The 20,935-nt window shown below is 35.8% G+C and overlaps 1 protein-coding gene across 1 annotated transcript; it reads left to right on the plus strand.

Moving 5' to 3' along the window:
- Window positions 1–4,215: 4,215 nt before the first annotated feature.
- On the plus strand, window positions 4,216–13,445 carry LOC114306427 (kinesin-like protein KIN-7G). Its single transcript, XM_082924837.1, is given in 14 exon segments — window positions 4,216–4,477; window positions 5,478–5,506; window positions 5,508–5,559; window positions 5,659–5,771; window positions 7,279–7,392; window positions 7,471–7,552; window positions 7,632–7,699; window positions 7,782–7,847; window positions 7,953–8,077; window positions 10,238–10,515; window positions 10,518–10,555; window positions 12,169–12,273; window positions 12,371–12,693; window positions 12,696–13,445. Coding segments are annotated over 14 exon segments (2,109 nt in total). The 5' UTR covers window positions 4,216–4,293; the 3' UTR covers window positions 13,228–13,445.
- Window positions 13,446–20,935: the final 7,490 nt, after the last annotated feature.

The raw sequence follows: 20,935 nt of genomic DNA on the forward strand, positions 1-20,935 counted from the left end.
TGGACCTGAAGGTTACAATTCTTGGCTCGAGCAAGCTTTCCTTTGCTCGAGCGAGTGAGGTGTATGTTTTGGGTTTCTTCGCTCGAGTGTGCTTCTGGTTGCAGACCTGAAGATTCGAATTGTTGGCTCGAGCGAGGCTTTCTACGCTCGAGTAAGGTTTCTTTGTGTCTGGTCGCTCGAACGACCACTCCTTCACTCGAGCGAGCCTCGAATATATCAGTGGGTAGCTACGGGTTACACTTCACTTTTTCACCATCTTCTTTTATTCAAACCCGAGGCCAGATGCTCCTTCTCTCTCTATACACCTTCTTTCTAGGGTTTCATCTATTTTTAGTGTGTTTCTACCCTTAGTTCTTTGTAAGAAAGATAGAACGTGGTGTGGGCTTCCTTTTAATCTGAAAAATAGTGGATTTGGAGCACTTTGAGTTTGCATCATTTTCTCCTTTGGTCTCTCCATCTTGAGGTAGGGATACCCTACTCCATCTTATGAGCTTTGTCATAAATTTTGGTCATTTTGATTAGTTGGTGTTGTTGGGTAATTTTGGAAAAAGTTAGGGTTTGATTCGCAATTTATAAAAAAAATGGGGTTTTCAAAATGTTAAATCCCATAGGTATATGAGACCTTGAAAAAAATAAAATTATTGTTGTTATATTGACGAAATTGAACCTTAGGGTTGATATTGAGAATTAGGGAAAAATGCCCTAGCTATGTGATAAATTAATTTGAATAATTAATTTGTGGGAATATGAAATTAAGTTGGAAATTATGAAATTGGAGAATTATAAAGTTGAATGGTGGAGTTGGATGAATTAATCACTCACCTATGAAAATGTTGATATTATATCTGTTTAATGCATTTATTTTCTGTTTAGAAATAACTGCTTTGGGCTATCAGTGGAGGATAGTCTTGATTATTGTAGACATTGTATGTTGATTAGGAAAAACTGAAACTAATCACATTGAATATGTTATTGAATACGACGGTTGGAATAACACATCAAATATGTGTATTGATTGATCCTTGTATATGATGAGTGTTTATATACTTGGGATATGTCTATTGTGTGGGAGGAGATAAGAGATGTACTCCATGGTTTGAGGGAAAATAGGGGATGGACTCTCAAACTTGTTTGGGAGAAGATAGGGGATGGACTCCATTAATACAACAAATATGTGTATTAAATTGAAGTATTAATACAGCAAATATGTGTATCATTTGAAGTTTGGAAGTGTTTTTAATGTGAGTTGTAATCTCATGTAAATTGTGAAGTATGAAAGTGTCTTTATATGAGTTATAGTCTCATTGAATTGTTTGGCCAGGTTTTGAGCCATGTTTATGAAATGATTTGGATAAGTAAGGAAAGTGGAATGTAACATGAACATGATTGTCATGGAACTATATTGTGATATAAATTGGTTTATGAGTGTTAACCATCTATCAAATGCTATTGTTTTAGTCATTACTCATATTTGGTTTAGTATATCTCTACTGTGCTGTGGCTCACCCTATATCGGACATCATTTTCTGGTTCAGGTGACATGCTACCTCCAAGGACATGGCTTGGAAGGTTTTGGGAGTTGAAGACTCTTTTAGTTGTTTTGTTATTTTGATATTACATGTAGACTCAAGCCGAGGGCTTAATGTATATGAGTTAGAACTCTTTTTTGTAACTAAGTGTTGGCTTGGAAAGTTGTAAGCCCATAGGGCATTTACTTTTGTTGTCAACATGTAATACTTTTGTAATGAATACTCTGATAAATAGAAATATGCTTTATTCTCTTATGTCTATGCATGTCAAGAATGTGAGTTTATATGTATTATTTTGAGGGCGTTACACGACGGTTCAATCGGAGCAAGAGTGGCCGAGGAGTTCTTGACATAGGGCTTCTTGAATTGATTGAACTGGATCGACGAGAGAGAGAGAAGAGCAGCGAGGAGAGAGAAGAGGTGAGGCGTGAGTTTGAAGGAGAGAAGAGAGAGAGAGAGAGTGGTGAAGGTTTGAAGCCGTGAGGTATACCAAATTTCTTTGTAATACCTGGGTGTGGGGTTAAGGGACCTTAGATATCATAAAATAATATTGTGGATTTCTTCCATTACTAAAAAATGAGAGAGTGACCTTAGATTAATTTAAAAAAATCCATTACTAAATTTTTTTAAAAAAATCCATGAAATGTTAGTTAAAAATAAAGGCATTTATTTTGTTTTTATGATAAAAAAAGTTTTAAAAAAAAACTCCATTATAAAAGTGTATAATGTTAAAATAGAAGGAATTAAGTAAAAGAGTAGTTTAGTCTCTAACAAAATATATTTATCGCGGTTTATCTTTTCTATGATAGTGAAGATAGTTAAGTGTATTTAATGAATCCTAACAAAAACCCTTTACTATAACCATTACACTAAGAATAATGCTATATGCACCAATTAATATACTAACTAGTATACCAATTGATGATATGACATAATTTAAGACGTCTTTGGTATTTGTAATTTGTATAATGAGCGGGGTCAATAATAATGTTATAACTTGTGTTGGTACACCAGTTAGTGTACTAATTGGTGCATATAGTACCACCGTTACACTAATTATCGTTTCCAAAAATGATAGAGATCCCAAAAGTTCTATCAAAATTTCTACTAAATGTTTCACATGGGTGTGGACCACACCTATATAAGATATTTGGTAGAACTTTTGGGATCTCTAGCATTACTCATCTTTTTTAGTATAGTTACGAGACCAAAACTAATGTCAATGTGAGTTGATACTGAAATAAATAAAGATAAATATACATTTTAGTAGAAAATATATGATAATGTCATTTTTTTTTAATCTATATAACTAGCGAATTACTAATAAAAAATGGGCCTAAGTGTTATGTAAATTAAAACATGAGAAAGTCAGTGTAATTATGTCAAAATTGTGGAACTAACTATATTTTTTTTCAATCTTAGGGGAGGTAAGTGTAATTTGCCAACCATAAAAAGTAAAATGGATATTTGTTTTAAGCCAAAAACATTCTAACCATTTGGTTGCAATTTATTTAGGTTTCGTTTGGCATTTAGTTAAAAAGTTATATACGTATTTTAATTGTTTTCTTCTAGTGATCTTTTTAAATTTGTATTAAATTCTTTTCACTTTTCTAGTTGGTCTAGTGTGGAATAATTAAAAAAAAAAGAAAAAGAAAAAGATTATGCCATGTTTGGTTTGATTTTCAATATTTTATTTTATTTTTGCTAAAAAACAAAAAATTAATTTGTCGAAAGAAAAAAAAAATCTAGCATTTTTATATAATTTTATCTTTTGAGAGGCCAAAAATAATTTAAAAAATTTGAAATTATATTTTTAATATTTTTTTTTATCAAATTAGTTTTTACTTTTTCAAACAAATTTCTTAATTTTTTTTTTTTGTAACACAAATCAAACATGGACTTAAATTTCTTTTAAAAAGTTTACTAAATCCAAAAAGAAAACCAACAAAAATCGAATTTGCCTAGGATTTTTTTTTTTTTTTTTATCTTTAAAGAATTTTTTTAAAATTATTTTTTTATTTATTACTTTTCTAGTTCATCTAGTCGAGTAGAATTGAAAAGTGTAAACTGTTTTTGAATTTTTTGCATAAAATGTTCAATAAAGAACCCAAAAAAAAAAAAAAAAAAAACCAATGAAAAAACACTCACCATTTAACAATGGAATTTAATTTTTTTTTTTTTTTTTAAATCATGATCTACATACTCTTTGACAAAGTTGTCTTTCAATGAATTTTAAATTTCTTTTTTTAAACTTCGTATAAAAGAATTTAAAGAGTAATTTTTTTTTTTTTTTTTTTTTTTTCACAGAGTGCTATAGAGGCTTATTTTGACAACATAGTTTTTAGTCACTTTTTTTGGTTAGTAGCAAAAGCTAAAAGTTGGCTTTTTTGGCTTTTTTTTCATTTGAGAAGTTGGTTTTTAGCCAATGGTGAAATTACAATTTTACCCCTCATGAGTTGTAAATATTTTAAATAAATAGGGGTAGTTTAGTCATTTTATTATGATTTGACATCATAAACAAATATTAATAAAAAAAGTCAAAGTTACTTTTTACTAACTTCCCAAATCATTTGTCTAAAAAAACCAAAAACTTAATTAAAAACCAAAAAACTACTTTTTACCATCTTCCCAAAATAAGCCATACTATCAAGGAATAGGTCCGTACAAAAGGAATAAAAGGCCTAACCGGATATAGGTAATCTTTGGGGTTAGGAAGCTCAAGTTTTTAAACTTCTATAAGTTTGTTTAGCTTGAAAATAGGGGAATGACTGGCGGAGGCTGTGAGGAGAAGATATCTGTGTCGGTGAGGTTGAGGCCTTTGAATGAGAAGGAGATTGCAAGGAACGATGTGTGTGATTGGGAATGCATCAATGAAGATACCATCATTTTCAAGAACTGTAATCTTCCACTTCCAGTTCGCTCCATGTACTCAACTGCCTACACTTCTGGTATGCTAATTTACTTTTCTCTTCATTTTTTGTGTGAATTTTTTATGTGTTTGTGTTGTTTTTGAGTGTTTAAATTTAAGACTGTGTTGGGATCTTTGATTTGATTTGATTTGGGTAGTAATGTGTGGAGTGAGAAGGAAATAATGGTGAAATGTGAATGAATGAAGTATAAATTAAAAATTTTTTTTTTTTTGACATTTTCATTCTATTTTCTCTTTGCTTCATAATTCTCTATCCAAATTAAGATCCAAGACTAGAAGTTTGTGTTAAACTATGTGGGTATTTTTTTTTTTTTTTTTTTTTGTGGGAGAGAATTTGAGCCATTGTTTGAGCTAAATCTGCAACATTTGCTGTGGTTGATAAAATAGGAAACCATTTTTGTTCTTTCTTCATTTAGCCGATTCTATTGGAGTTTTCCTTGTACAACTGTTCCTTCCAGTAGGGTTCAAATTTACGGTCTTTAATTCTTTTACATCAGTATTTATTTATTTAAAATTAAATTAATAGTATAGAACAGACTTTATTCCCAAATTATGTTAGACCATGGTTAGTAACTAGCACCCATAAAATAAATATTGCTAACCACATTTTTTATATAATGCGAAAAGGTAGTTCAGATAGTGGTATGTGTTAAAGTAAAAAACGTGATTAACAATCACATTTTTTAAAAAGTATGATTGCTAATCATGTTTTACTGTAGTTTGAGAATATAGTTTGTCCATACACTATTTGTTTAATTTTGAATAAAAGAACTGTAAAAGGGTTGAAGGCCTTCAAATTCAGGTCTGTCTGGGTATCAATTTTACAGAATCTATTGCCACAGTTAAGTTGTGAAGTTTCTTGTTAAACGGAAAGCTTTGCATATGGTTCAGTATGTTAGATTTGAGAAACCTAAGTTTGAATGCAACTTACGAAGAATTATTGTTACAATTTCATATCAGCATTGGTGTCATGGCTTGGATACTCGTGTTGATCTTTCTTTTCTTTTTTTCGCTGTTAGACAGAGTATTTAGGAGTGACTGCTCCACAAAAAAAGGTGTATGAGAAAGAAGCCAAGGGCGTTGCTCTTTCAGTTGTCAGTGGTATTAACTGTGAGTATTATTTCTCTTTGCTTCTCCATTTTTCCTGATATTGAATTTCACTTGAATTCCATTGACAATTTTCTTTATGTCAAATAATAGGCATAAATTTCAGCTACTGTTTTGGATACGGACAAACAAGCAGTGGGAAGACATTCGCGATGACGGGAATTACTGAGTATGCCATAGCAGATATTTATGATTATATAGAGAAGGTAATTAAGAAACTACTGATATTCACTGTTTCTCACTACTTGATGTTCTTGCATTCTATTATAGTACTATGTTCCTTGGGCTTTCACCTAAGAAGCACCAACACTTCTAAGAAGATGGCGTGTCTATGTCGGACACTGACACTCATTTGACACTTCTCAATGCGTGTTGGACCTGACATGCCTTGGATACTTGAAGGACACACATATCCACCTCTTAGACACACATGAAACACATTATGGCCTTGTTTGATTGGGGGGACTATGGGGGGGGGACTATCCACTATTTGGATTGTAATCCAAATAGTGCTCCTTATCCGCCGTTTGATTTTTTTTTAGTCTGCCGGACTCCATGTCCGGCCGGACTCCATGGCCCCCATATGGGGGACTATTGTGTCCTGGGGGGGGGGTGGGACAGAAAGTGGAGGACTATCCACTGTTGGGATTAGATGCGAAAATGACCATTTTGACCATCTACTATTTAATTATATATTATATTTAATAAAATTCAATAAAATTTAAATGTCTCAATTTAAAAATAAAATAATTTTATTTAACTTTTTATTGATGTTTTATTTATTTAATTTTTTAAAATAATTTTTCATAGATATTTTATTGATGTTTTATTTTAAAATTTTGTTTATAATTTATTTAATTTCATTATTTAAATTGTAATAGGTGTTTTATTTAAAATTTTAATTAAAAAATAATATAAACAAATTTAGTGGTTATTTATTTATTTAATTGTGTAAAAAAATAAATTTATTTAATTGTGTAAATAAACAAACACAGTAAATTATTTAATTGTGTAAATAAACAAACATAGTAAAGTTTTGTATGTAAAAAAAATAATGATTTGTTATACAGTAATGATTTAAAACAAATTTTATTGATATTTTATTTATTTATTTATTTAATTTAAAAAAACAAATTTATTTAATTAAAAATAATTAAAATATTAAAGATATGTTTAATATTACTATTACTTAGTAAACAATTGAAAAAGGGCAAAATAGTCTTTTGTTCATTTATCCTATCCAGTCCGTCCAACCAAACATTGGATTTACTAAAAATAGTCCTATCCAGACATCTAATCCCATGAAAAAACAAACACAGGATACATATCCAATCCGACCAAATAGTCCAGGGGATTCACAGTCCCAGGACTCAAGTCCGATGGATTCTAATCCCCCATTTTCCAGTCCGTCCAATCAAACACACCCTATAAGTTTAAAAGAAAAACAATATAGTTTTATGCCTATTAGCGAAACTTTAGGAATTAATGTTATGCTTCATTTTCTTAATTATTATTTTTGATAAAATATTCATATATATAATAAATCACATATACAAACATATAAAACTATATATTTTGCATGTGTCACACAAGTGTTGTCTTGCTTTTTTGAAAATTTTCAGCGTCGGCGTGTATCTGTGTCATGTTGCATGTTTGTACCTATGCTTCTTAGGCTTCAGCTGTTCGTTGTTTACATGTTTGTTTTGTTTGCAGCACAATGAAAGAGAATTTCTTTTGAAGTTCTCTGCTATGGAGATTTACAATGAATCTGTCAGGGACCTCCTCAGCACAGATAGTTCTCCACTTAGACTTCTAGATGATCCCAAGGTCAATTACTTTCTTGGTCGACTAAATACTTAGTATTTGATATTTTTCCATTATGCTTAATTCTTAGCTATTTCACAGAGAGGGACAGTTACTGAGAAACTCACAGAGGAACCTCTCAGGGACTGGAATAATGTAATGGAACTCCTCTCCATCTGCGAAGGTAAGATATTCTCTAGTCATCTGACTTTTACTAGATGATCGTGACTGCATATTCTAAATGTCTTGGTGCATTCATGAAGCTCAAAGACAAATAGGGGAAACTGCCCTGAATGAAACAAGCTCCAAATCTCATCAAATAATCAGATTGGTAGGAATGTTGTTTTCTTGAATGATTGTTCTAAACATAACTTATTGTTCTTTCCATTGAATTGACGAATGGGTTTTTGCAGACAATTGAAAGTTCTGCTTGGCAATTTTTAGTCAAGGACTACTTAAGCACCCTTACAGCTGCAGTGGTATGGATCGTCAAGTTTTTGTTAGATTAATTTGAATGGTTATTAAGATGTTAATATATGCCATGTTGCGCTATATTAATATTTTTTTTGATACATTCTGTGTAGAATTTTGTTGATCTTGCAGGAAGTGAGCATGCATCTCAGTCATTATCAGTTGGCACCAGGCTGAAGGAGGGTTGCCACATAAATCGTAGTTTACTGACCCTGGGAACTGTTATCTGCAAGCTAAGGTTAGCTTGTTTTTCAATTTTTTTAATCATTTTGATAATGAAACTAACTTGAAGTCATTGCTTGAAAAGTTACTGGTGCTATAGCCTATATATATGAGAACTAAATTCTACACAGATTTAGAAAGCTGTGAAGAGCTTTAGAGCTCCAGCGGTGAAGTTTTAAGGTGTGGCATTGTTGAACTAGCACAGCTCAGCAAAAACACTCACTTTGACCATAATGCTAAAATAGCATAATGCTATTTCGTGTCCAAAACTTAGCACAAGAAATAACACAACGGTATTTTATTCTACACTTTGACCATATGGCTTTTTTGATAAAAATTACATCCATGCTATTCTATTATAAATTTGTGGGCAATTTGGGCTTAGCCAAGTTCAATTTATTGAGCTCGGGCCAGGCTTGGGAAGACAAAATCAGGTTGGAGGTTGGGTTTGGGCTAGTTTGGGCAACTCTCAACACAATTTGGGTTTGGCCTAAACAACCTCTCAACCTGACTAAACCAGCCCAAAGCAATATTATCAAAATCTGTAGAAGGCCTGCAAATAATAAAAACCAATAAAGTATCTGCAATCCAGTTCTGAGTTATTTATTTATTTCGTCCTTTTCAAATTTCCCCACCAAATGCGAAAAAGTTAGTGACACCTTGATGAGCTCAATGGGCTAATGATCAGATTCGGAGCATTTGGATGAGCAGAAACTAATTTGATGAATAATATCAATATGATGGGAAAAATTAAGACCAAGTAAGTTCACTGAGTGCATCACAATCTGTGAAGCGAGATTGTTAGTAGAATACCAATGCTCCATAAACTCCAATGTCCTGTCTAATCCACATTTACATCTAGAGGTTGACACTCCAACATTTGGCAACCACTAAGGTAACTGCAATGATGTAATGAAATAATTTCCACATGAATATATTTTAATAGGAATTTCCTTCTACAATTAGTTACAAATGTACTATGTGGTGGAACCTTGAGAATAAACACCCTCATGAGCAGAGTCAATTAAGAATGCCCATCATTTGGACCAACTCAAAATAATCAGATCCTCAGAAGATAGGAGATGTTCCACTAAATTTAAGTTCCATCATTCATGATCGTTTACTATGGTTCAGCACATGGTAAATTATGTACTTTTGTTGTCAATACTAGCACCATCTCCGAGCCAACTACCCTGAAGAAGTATACACAACATATATTAGGAAGGTATGTGGTATATCTTCTATGAAAGGTTTAGCTTCTAAAAAGCCGCCTCCAAATATGATAATGAAAATGTATGGAGAGCGCAAGAATGAGGATGAATTCCATGACAATATTTAGCTATTAAGAAATTTGCCCACAGTCACATATTACATTGACGTTGTCTCCACAACTTGATGCTCAAAGCTAGCACATGGAAGGATTGTGAAAGTCCAAACCTCCCTCTGTAACAATAAGGGGTAAAGAGACGATAATTCAATCCAATGATACTTAGGAAAAATCATTATCTAGTTGTCAAGGATTGCATTCATCTATGTTGCGAAAACTGTGAGTTGCCTTATTGCTTGGCTTGAACAACAAAGAGAACTGAAGCATAGCTAAACACTCCTTTCACTGAACCATGGACTTTTTGCTCTTTTTTTTTCCTGTTGATGGTCTTAATAGGAGCAAGAGCCAAATGAATTGTTTTAAAGCAAAAAACCAAGGACTACTTGAATTATCTTCATCAGATTAACTCAAACTTGATTCTGACCGACATCATTTAGCCCATGATTTTCAAATTCGTTGACTGGTAATCACTTATATCAACCAGGTGCTGGTAATGGTTAGTTGTTTATTTTATTAAGACAATGCAGTTGTCAGGATCATACGACTAATCACTTGGTCGTGCTGCTTTACTCTACATTCTCTCAGATTACTATCGTCACTTTTGGCTTGTACACTCCTTTGGGTAATCATGATGATCTTATTACGTCAAAGATTTGTTGTTGTGGTCTTTTTAAATCAACCAAAATGATTAAATTCTCAAGAATTTTGTGCCTTTAATCCTTTTACCTGCCTTTCCTTTTTCTTGTCTGTGTTTTTTTTGGTTTGATTGTATGATGTTTCATCCTGAACATTACCATTTGTTGATTGCAAGTTTTGTTATCATTTGTGTTGTCCTATCATTGGGTGCAGCAAGGGAAGAAATGAGCATGTTCCTTTCAGAGATTCTAAGCTAACTCGCATATTGCAATCCTCGTTGGGAGGCAATGCTAGAACTGCCATCATCCGTACCATGAGCCCCGCGAGAAGTCATGTTGAGCAATCAAGAAATACGCTATTGTTTGCAAGTTGTGCGAAAGAAGGAACAACTAACACTCACGTTAATGTAGTCATATCAGATAAAGCATTAGTAAAGCATCTGCAGAGACAATTAGCTAGGTTGGAGAGTGAACTGAGAAGTCAAGGACCCACCTTTGTTGCATCACATTATTTGGCATTCAGATTGAAAAGGTAATGATTGGGCTTTCATTATCAAATTGCAATACCTCTTCAATATCGAACAGTTAATAAATTTCTGTGTAATTGTTGCATGAGGAATATAAATTTCAAGACTCTTTAAAACCACAATGTGGTACTTTTGAATCTTAAATTAAAAATTATAGGGAAAATTTCACTTCACCCCCTTGTGGTTTGGCCTATGTGCACATAACCCCTTGTCATTTGAAAATAAGCACATAACCCCCTCTAGTTTGTGGACTAAGAAACCTTTGTACATAAGTAACTTGATTATGCAAACCACAAACATTTTTTTCATTTTTTTGGGAGACAAAATTTACTTTAACCCTGTTTGTTTTACTCCATGTGCAATTTATCCCACTGACATTTGGAAATGAGTGCATAACCCTTCTATGTCTTGGCATGTGTTTCGCACTTGTTAACTTGGACATAATGTTGATGGTGCACTTCAGTCCACAAACTACAAGGGGATTATGTGATTATTTCCAAATGATAGGGAGTAATCCGCACATAGATTAAACCACATTGGAGGGCAGAGTGAAATTTTCCCTAAATTATGTCACATGATCACATCCACTAGAGTGAGTTAGTTTGGCAAACATAAGTGTAATCTTTGCTGTTAAACCCTTATTTCCGCGTGCATCCTTCGCCATCATTTATAATTAATTCCATTTTTTCTTTTAAGTTGCATGACTTTCATTCCTTTTCACTGTCTGTTTTTCATATTAAGCCTTTTTTATATTTGTTGTTCTGCACGGAACATGCAAAAAGAATTTTCTTGGTCTATTTACTCATTTCTAATCTTTATTCCTTGTCTTGCTTCTAATCGTTTGACAATCTCATTTCAATTTTGCTTGGATTTTTAGGACTTTTGTGATCTAAAAGCAGAATAATTTTGTAACTCTTAGATTATTACAAGAGAGGACCAGTTGAAATGTCAACAAAATCCCACCTCAAGAACAATAACTATTTGAAAATATGAGATCTGTTGATGAACCATTTGCTTTAATAACATTGCAAGGACGCGGTTTAGATACTTCATTTGACTTTTACTTCACCGTAAGGGATATCTTTAACAACTTAACCTAACAGAAAATGGTAATTAATTTGGTGGACCATCGTTGACCGGGTCAAGATTCTATACAACGAATTCTGGACTTCTTGTAGTAATCCAATGGCCTATGTTTAAAGTTAAACAAAACTATGTCATTTTAGGATCTATGGTTTTAATGTCATTTTACTTCAGTTTTAACTCAATTGTTAAATTATGTACTTTGCTAATGTGTCTTGATTTGATAAAAAAAACACAAGATCATTGCAGAAGGAAGAAGTAGGCTTAAAAAGTCTGAAGAACCATGGCATCACATATGGAAATCCTTCTAATGTCTGCTTATTTGACTTTTTGATAGCTGTAGGCTTAAAAAGTTCAATTTCAAATGACATTCTTGGGGAAAGTTAAGAGTGCACCTTGAGCTACTAACATTTGAGGTATGATTCACGAACATGCTGCAAAATTTTCCATCCATGCAAGAAGCAGCATTTGTCTTATGGGCTCATGCGTTGAATGCTGTTATCTTTTTATTTATTTACTTTTTCTACTTGTGCAGTTGGAGAAGGAGATGATAGATCTGACTGTTCAACGAGACTTAGCTCAATGTCAGGTTCAGGATTTGCTACAATTGGTTGGGGATGAGGGACATTCAATGACACGGGTAACTGTAGTTAAATTGTTGTACCGAAGCATCCATATCATCTAGGTGTGCCTTGTTTAGTTGAGTTTATTTATTTTTTCCTTTTGTACTTCTCCAGGTAGGTTTTAATAACTACCCACTCTTGCTAGTTCGGAAGTCACCGGAATTTGAAAATCCAGTACCAGAGACATCCTCTTTGGCAAGTCCTCACTCCTTGGACATTGGTGTTAGATCAGTCAAGAGATCTCTTTATTCTTATGGACATAGTGGGAGAAGCTCTGATGATCACTGCATACAAATTCTTCCTGAATTTGAAGAGAACTTTGTGCCGAATGATACTTCTCCACAGCTGTTGGTCGGTGTTTCTATGTTTATCCGAAGCAATTCTGGACAGAGTTGGGACATGGGACTTCAGAGGATTTATGCAAGGAAGTTTGATGCATAGAGGCAGAAGAATCGAATAGATCATCATCTCCTGAACAAAGCACTGAAATCTCTGAATCGATGGTGGCTGGGAACAGAGACACAATAGATCAGGAGTTCGTGTCACCGCCACTAAAGGAAGATAGTATGTTAAGTTATATCCCCCATTTCATTGCTCATTCTCATGAAAAACCATCTCCATGGCCATTAACAGAGTACATGTCTGGCTCTCAAAGCTTGAAGTTAACTAAAAGTAGCAGCTGCAAAGCAAGCCTGATGACTAGCCCATCATATTCACCATGGTTTGAGAAGGTGGAAAATAATGATAATGAGCACACACCACCAACTGGGTTCTAGAAAGAATTCACTGGAAGACCTGAGGATATCCGAAGAAGGGTTTATGAATTGAACTATGGTGCCAACATTGAAAGGCTATCAAGAAAAGGTTCTCAATCTTCTATCAGGAGTGTTGCTGCTATTGATCTTGAAGCGCACAGAGGCAGAACTTCAACTGATGATAATATTACTAGTGTTAATACATGCATTGTATGAATGGAGGAAAAGGCTGAGTTTCAGCAAGAGAAGCAAGTTGCTGATAATCCAGTGAGTTTTATTTCTATTTCCGGCTTTTATTTTAAATATTTCTGTGAAAAACTATGGCTCAACAGAGTTTATGCTGATGCCAAAGCAGGAATTTGTTAACAAGTGCTAGAGAAACTTTTATGTGTTCTTTTCATTTATCAGTTATATATGACATCATTATTAATTAAGCATAGTGAGAACAGTTGACACTTATTATGCTATGGGGATTCATAATAAATGCACTTTATGATTTACGACAGTCATTTAGCTAAGCCCGAGTGGCTGAGATTCATGGCTTTGTTCTTCTTCTTGTATCAACAACTTGAGTAAGAGACAAAATGAAAATGCCAACATGGCAAAGTGTAGGGCATGGACACAACGGTACATGGAAAGGTAATTTTGAATATTTTCACATAAAAAGTGTACTCTTTTTATTGGTTTGTGCATACAAGGCTCATCAAAAAGTTCATAGCCCACAGTCCAGCCCGAGCTAGTCCTTGGCCTAGTCCTGAATTATGAGTTGGGCTTGGACAAAAGGGTAAGGCCCATGGGTTGGCCCATAAGTCTAGCCCGATGGACTACCTAAAACCTAGACCATGGGCCTGACCCAAAGACCCATGCACAAGGTAACATTTTGACAATTGCCATGCGTGGCATACCCTGGTTAAAATTGACAATTGCCATTTAGGACCCAACTTTGTAACAATCACACTCATTTACACTTCCAAACACACACCCATGACTCTCTCTATGGGTGTGTTTGAAAGTGTAAATGGGTGTGTTCCTATCTTTTCCCCCTTTAGGACCTGCATATATATGGGTGTGTATATATATACTAGCAGCGGATGCAAATGCAATGTGTTTACAATTTTATATTTAAATTTTTGGATAGTTCGAAGAGTCTTTCGAATTGGCCCTCAGAATTCAAGAGTCTCCAAAAGGAAATTATTGAACTTTGGGATGTTTCCAGTGTGTCATTGGTCCACAGAACTTACTTCTTCATGCTATTTAAAGGCGACCGAACCGACTCCATTTATGAGGAAGTGGAGCTCAGGAGGCTATCCTTCCTCAACGATATGTTTTCTCGAGGTAGCAGGAGGGTCAGACTCTCTTGCCTGCTTCGAGATAAAAATTATATTCATCTAGTAGTGTACGAGCACGAAAATAATCTTCTCGTATAATCCTGTTGATCAAGTTTGCACTTCTCTAAACGTTGTCACTTTGCTACCTAAAAATACAAACGTGAGTTAGCCGGCGAGTGTGTGCCGGATACCTCTTCGATGCTTAAGTCAGCAAATTGACAATAGACAAAAAGCTCTGTGTTTTTTAGAGTAGAAATTATGATACCTGTACATAGGTCTTGCTATGAGTTTTTATAGATTCTGCTTGGCATAATCCTAGTAGGATTCCAATTCTCCTTATAAGAGTCCTTTTAGGAATCACTCTCCCAGTGAAGAGTGTCTATCCTCATAACACTCTACTCATTACCAGCCAAGTGAGATGGTTTGCACAATCCTAGTAGGATTTTAACTCTCCTTAGCAGAGTCCTCCTAGGAGTCTCATGCCCAAGAATAATGCTTATCCTTAAAACACCCTTATCACTGCAAGCCAATATACATTCCTGACCGAGCTGCCTTCTCTCGGTCCCCTGTCGTTCGGGCCATATGACCGGAAGCTGATTTATCGAATTGCACCCTGCCGAGCTACACATAGCTCGGCCTTCTCCATTGACAACATCTCGGTCCGATAAAGGACTACCTTCAGATAGCTAGGTCCAGCCCCTAGCAACCAATCTCTAACCGACTTAGTGTCTTCTTAGCCCAAGACCGAGCTACATCAGCTCTTATCTTGGCCCATTGCGCTGCCTAACTTCCAAAGAAGACTTTTCCTAGCTTGGCCCAATTTGTTCAGAAATTGTCCTCTCAATTGCCCCTTAATTCTATCTGTGTAGCATGTTTGAGATTATTTTCCTCCAGCCGAGCTAAGAACGCCCAACTCTGTTGAGCTAGAAAAGTTGTTCGGTTTCAATAAGTCTTGTCAGTTGCTCAGCACGTCCATCCACTAATCTAGCATGTGGCGTGCCCCCATTAGCCCCGTTCTCCAGTTACAGCCGTCATGCCAAAAATTTGAATAGTCTCGCCTTTTTGTCTTCAACGTATATATCCTTTTGTAATCATCTTCCAATTAATGAAAATTTTCGATCTCTTGGCGCGGTTACTATGTTTATTTTTCAATGTTTTGCATCATTTCGACTGCATGTCTAGCCAAACTAGTTAGTTTGGCCGAGATACACATCTTGGCTGAAGAATCCAAAAAACTTGTTGGTTAAACTTGCCAACTTGCTTTGGCCGAAGTAACTGTCATCCCGGCCAAAGAGTGCAAAATTTTTGTGTTGGTCAAACTTGCCAACCGCCTTTAGCCTAGATCCTGATCTCGGCTGAAGGGTGAAAAAAGTTTTGTTGGTCAAACCTGCCAACCGCCTTTGCCCCCTAGTTGGGCAAGAAGTCTAAAAATTTTTTGTTGGCCAAACCTGCCAATCGCCTTTAGCCTAGATCCTGATCTCTGCTGAAGAGTGCAAAAAAGTTTTGTTGGTCAAACTTGCCAACGGCGTTTGACCCCCAGTTAGACAAGGAGTCTAAAAATTTTTTGTTGGTCAAACCTGCCAATCGCCTTTAGCCTAAATCCTGATCTTGGCTGAAGGGTGTAAAAAAGTTTTGTTGGTCAAACTTGCCAACCGCCTTTGTCCTCCCAGTTGGACAAGGAGTCTAAATTTTTTTTGTTGGTCAAACCTGCCAACTGCCTTTAGCCTAAATTCTGATCTCCGCTGAAGGGTGCAAAAAAGTTTTGTTGGTCAAACCTGCCAACCGCCTTTGCCCCCCCAATTGGGCAAGGAGTCTAAAATTTTTTTGTTGGTCAAACCTGCCAACCGCCTTTAGCCTAAATTCTGATCTCGGCTGAAGGGTGCAAAAAAGTTTTGTTGGTCAAACCTGCCAACTGCCTTTGCCTCACAGTTGGGTAAGGAGTCTAAATTTTTTTTAGAAAGAGTTAGTCAAACCTGCCAACCCCCTTTGCCCCCTGTTGGGCACTGATTTGTTAGAAAGAATTGGTCAAACCTGCCAACTCACTTTACCCCCAGTTGGGCAAAGATTTTTGCGCGGTTGGTCCTTCTTGTCGACCGTGTTAACTTTTGCCGAGGGTGTTTTGTCCAACATCGCTGTTTGTATCAGATTCTGCCTTGGTGTACATCCCATCTTCCTCTACCAAGATGTGTTGGTACACTCTCTCCATTAGGGCTTCCATAGTAATAGGCGGCATCATTGTCATTGAATCCCTTAATTTATTGTCATTGAATCCCTTAATTTATTGTCAACCGGCAAATCTTGTTTGTACTGTGCGATAGCTAAGTTTGTGGGGCAATCTCCAATCTAATTAAAAGTCTCCCAATACGAATTATTGTAGGACCTTAATGTTTCCTTCTCACCCATGTCTATGGAGAGAAGCTGGTCAATCTTCACTGGCATCTTGGTGTTTGTTCTGAATCTAGTCACAAATGTCTTCGCTAGTTGCGCCCATGAAGCTATGCTACCTTCTGGCAACCTTTCAAATCATGTTAAACCCAGGTCGCCAAGGCTAGAAGGAAACATGATACACATTAGAGCCTCATTTCGTCGATACACGGCCATAACTTGGCGAAAGTGGCTCAAGTGTATGTAGGGGTCTGACTTCCCCTCATAAGTAGTGAATTTGGGTTGGTGGAAGCCTGAGGGTGAATCGCCGGAACGAACGGCGAGCTTTGCAACCTTGCTAACGCTTTGTCTGTCGGTTCGTAGGCAAAGTGTGGTATCGACATTCCAACCTCGACACTCCCATGTGTCCTAGAAGCCAATTGTTATAGCGCAGAGACTCTGCGGGGGTTGCGAGCCTAAGTGTCTTCTTTCCTTCAAGCCCTTTCCTCTAGCATTGTACGCAGGTCCGCTGACCTGGGCAACTCCTTGTGCCTAGATGTCGTTTGGTGCGAGTGCAAAGGTCGATAACTGCTTCCCTTTGTACATGACCTTTCAGTCCTCATTCTCTCAGACCTGGAGTAACGAGTCTTAAAGGTTCTTGACCGTGTGTTGCCTTTCTTGAGGCTTCTGCTTTCCGTATGAGACGGTGTGACTTGCCTGTCACAATCTTCTGAGTGGCGAGAGTGCGCTCTGTCTTTGCCCACCTTTTCTTCTGTCACCCCTTTGCCCTTTATTTGGCGCTTCATAGTCTCCATGTTAGCTGTCATTTTTCTTATTACTTCGTCTTGCTCCCTTATGCGATCTTCCAGAACTTGGGGATCCATCATCTGCCTCTATCTATTAGGGCTTTGAGAGCCGCGTGGACTTGAGCCACGTCTTTCTCGCGCGTCTCTCTGTGGGTTCTGTCGCTGGGGATCCAATTCTGCCATGGGCGGAACATAAGGCAAGCCCTCGTACCTCCCTCCTCCTTCTAGGGTGTGCCCATCAATAGCAGAATGTTGTAAGTCTTCGTTATGCGCCATTGACATTGATTGAAGGAACACTTAAATCAAAAGGTTTGTTCTCTGTTGTATTCCCACAGACGGTGCCAATTATACGAGCACGAAAATAATCTTCTTGTATAATCATGTTGATCAAGTTTGCACTCCTCCAAATGTCGTCACTTTGCTACCTAAAAACACAAACGGTAGCTAGCCGACGGGTGTGTGCCGGATATCTCTCCGATGCCTAAGTCAGCAAATAGACAACAGACAAAAAGCTCTATGTTTTTTAGAGCAAAAATTATAATACCTGTACATAGGTCCTGCTATGAACTTTTATAGATTTTGCTTGGCACAATCCTAGTAGGATTCCAACTCTCCTTATAAGAGTCCTCCTAGGAATCACACTTCCAATGAAGAGTGTCTATCCCGATAACACTCTACTCACTACCAACTAAGTGAGATGGTTTGCACAATCCTAGTAGGACTCTGCATAGAGTCCTACTAGGAGTCTCATGCCCAAGGATAATGCTTATCCTTAAAACACCCTCATCACTACAAGCCAACTGAGATGGCCACTCCCATATGCTCGGATATACATTCCTGACCGAGCTGCCTTATCTCGGTCCCCTGTCGTTCGGGCCGTGTGATCGAAAGCCGATTTACCGAATTGCACCCTGCCAAGCTACACATAGCTCGGCCCTCTCCACTGACAACATCTCGGTTCGATAAAAGACTACCTTCAGATAGCTAGGTCCAAACCCTAGCAACCCATCTCTGGCCGACCTAGCGTCTTCTTAACCCAAGACCGAGCTACATCAGCTCTTATCTCGGCCCATTGCGTGGCCTAACTTCCAAAGAAGACTTTTCTAGTTTGGCCCAATTTGTTCACAAATTACCCTCTCAAGTAGGTTGCGGGACCCAAAAAAAAAAAACAATGATCTGCTACTAATGTGGGATTCATTTTCTTGCAACTCTCTGTTTGTCATTGTTTGGCCAAACAAAAGAAAAAAGGAAATAGAAGGTTAATTATTCAATAGACCTAGACCACCATGTGACATTATTTACGTGGTGCTCCAAACCAATCATATAGCAAAAAAAAATTATGGGCAAGGCATGCTGACTTACCTTTGTTAAGTAGTTAGGAGACAAAGGATGACCTACTTAAATGTGTGTTGGCAATGTCATATAATACTTTGGGAGTATCTAATAAGTTTCCAAAGAAAAGAGCCCCAATCTTGTATTTGTTGTCATCATCAAATTGCTTCTTCACCATGTGGGCATTGCCGAATGTCCCCCATTTTTCTTTTGAACATACATTGTTTCATTTCAATATTGTGATGTGATTTTCTGCAAGGGATAAGAGACTGATACATGGAGGTGTGAGTGGGTTTGTGTCCGATGCAAGTGAAAGTTGTGGCATGAGATGTAGTTCTCACTTGTAGCCATTTACAGTTGTCTTTACTTCTCTTCTATTTCTCTTTAGTTATACAATTATGTTCAACTAGTTAATGCAACATGGAGACCTCCCATTTAGTTTGATAGGGCAAACATGTAGGGCCCATGTTGGAGTTAAATAATTTCAAATATTTTTTTGATATCCCTTTCGGTGGTGGTTGGTTTGGCAAAGGGATTGGGACATGATATTTTTAAGAATTTGTTTGAAAAGTGTTTTTTTAATGAAATAGTTATTATTTTTATTATCACACTTGAGTCTTTTTATATAGATGTATTATTTTTTAAATAATTTTACATCACCGACTCATAATGAAGTGGGTTCCACTACTTTCATTGTAAATCCGTAGTATAAAATAATGTAAAAAAATGGTGCATTTATAATTTAATTTTGTAATATTCATTAAATTTATACTGATTATCAAACATAATATTAATAATAAAGGTTTTTGTTGCTCTTACAACACAACAAAAAGAGTTTCAAATTTTTTTTCACCAATTATAAAATCTTTTTTAACACTTTTGACTTATTTATAAAACATTTTTCACCAACCCATAATCAGAATAATTGTTAGCATTTGCCTAACAACTAGAATAGTTAAATCTAAAAGCAAGTGGATTAGTAGTAGTTAACTACTTCTATTCAACAGCCATCCCTCTTTGAAAATTATTTAATTACTACTCAGCACAACAACCTGATTTTGAAAGCCCTCTTTGTGTGTTTTCAAAATTTTGGACCATCTTTAAAGACTTTTCTTATTAGTTTGAAAAACCAAACATAGGCCCCACTAATCTGACTCCAAGTCAGCTTTGTGGAGTTCTACATATTCACTCCACACTGACCTTATATATGAAAAATGTTATGAATTTCAAATAATTTATTAAATTTTTTATCAAATTTCTTACACACAAATGGGTTCCACACCCATGTAAGAGATTTGATAAAAAAACTTGATAGATTATTTAGAGTCCCTAGCATTACTCACCTTATATATTATTATTGTGTCATTAGTATTTATGATTAGACAAATTGACATCCAAACATGTCACGGAAATTATAAATATTACATGAAAATATTGGGAACCCACTTTTGAGGCTAAAAAAGTCTCAAACACTAAAAAAGCCAAATAACCTTAAATATCCTAAACCAATGATATTTTTTTTACAAAAAAAAAAAAAGTAGCTTGGCATGGGGCAGCCTACACTGTCACGCTGACAGTGTAGGCACATGGTAGGTTCAGCCTAGTCCCACAGTGTAGGCACATATAGTAAATGACAATTTTGCTCCCTTAAGCAAATTTTGGAAAAAGTGAGGTTAGGGACAAATTTATCATTTCAGTCTCAAACATCATTTCAAACACATTTTTCAATATAACAACTCAAATAAAAATCCATCATATCTTTCCAAATACAAAAACTAAAATAGCTTACTAAAATAGTCAAAAAGCATAAAAAATAACCACCTTCCAAACACCCACATAGTTGCTTACCCTAAGAGTATTATGACTGCCATCATGAATAGAAGAAAATAAAGTTATTTCAGACAATTTGTAATATTTGAGATATCATGTATAAGTCACATAAATTCTTGACAAAAATTTTATATTATTTAGTTATGGAATAAAGTAAGTGATAGCTCAAAAGATAAAATGTAATTTGCCTTATCTTCATGCCAATCTTATTTGGTAATTGTTCCAAACTTCCACAATTTTGTGGAGGATCAAATTTCAAACATT

Source organism: Camellia sinensis, chromosome 4, assembly GCF_055761805.1.
Source record: "Camellia sinensis isolate YWXY chromosome 4, ASM5576180v1, whole genome shotgun sequence".
Lineage (NCBI taxonomy): Eukaryota > Viridiplantae > Streptophyta > Magnoliopsida > Ericales > Theaceae > Camellia > Camellia sinensis.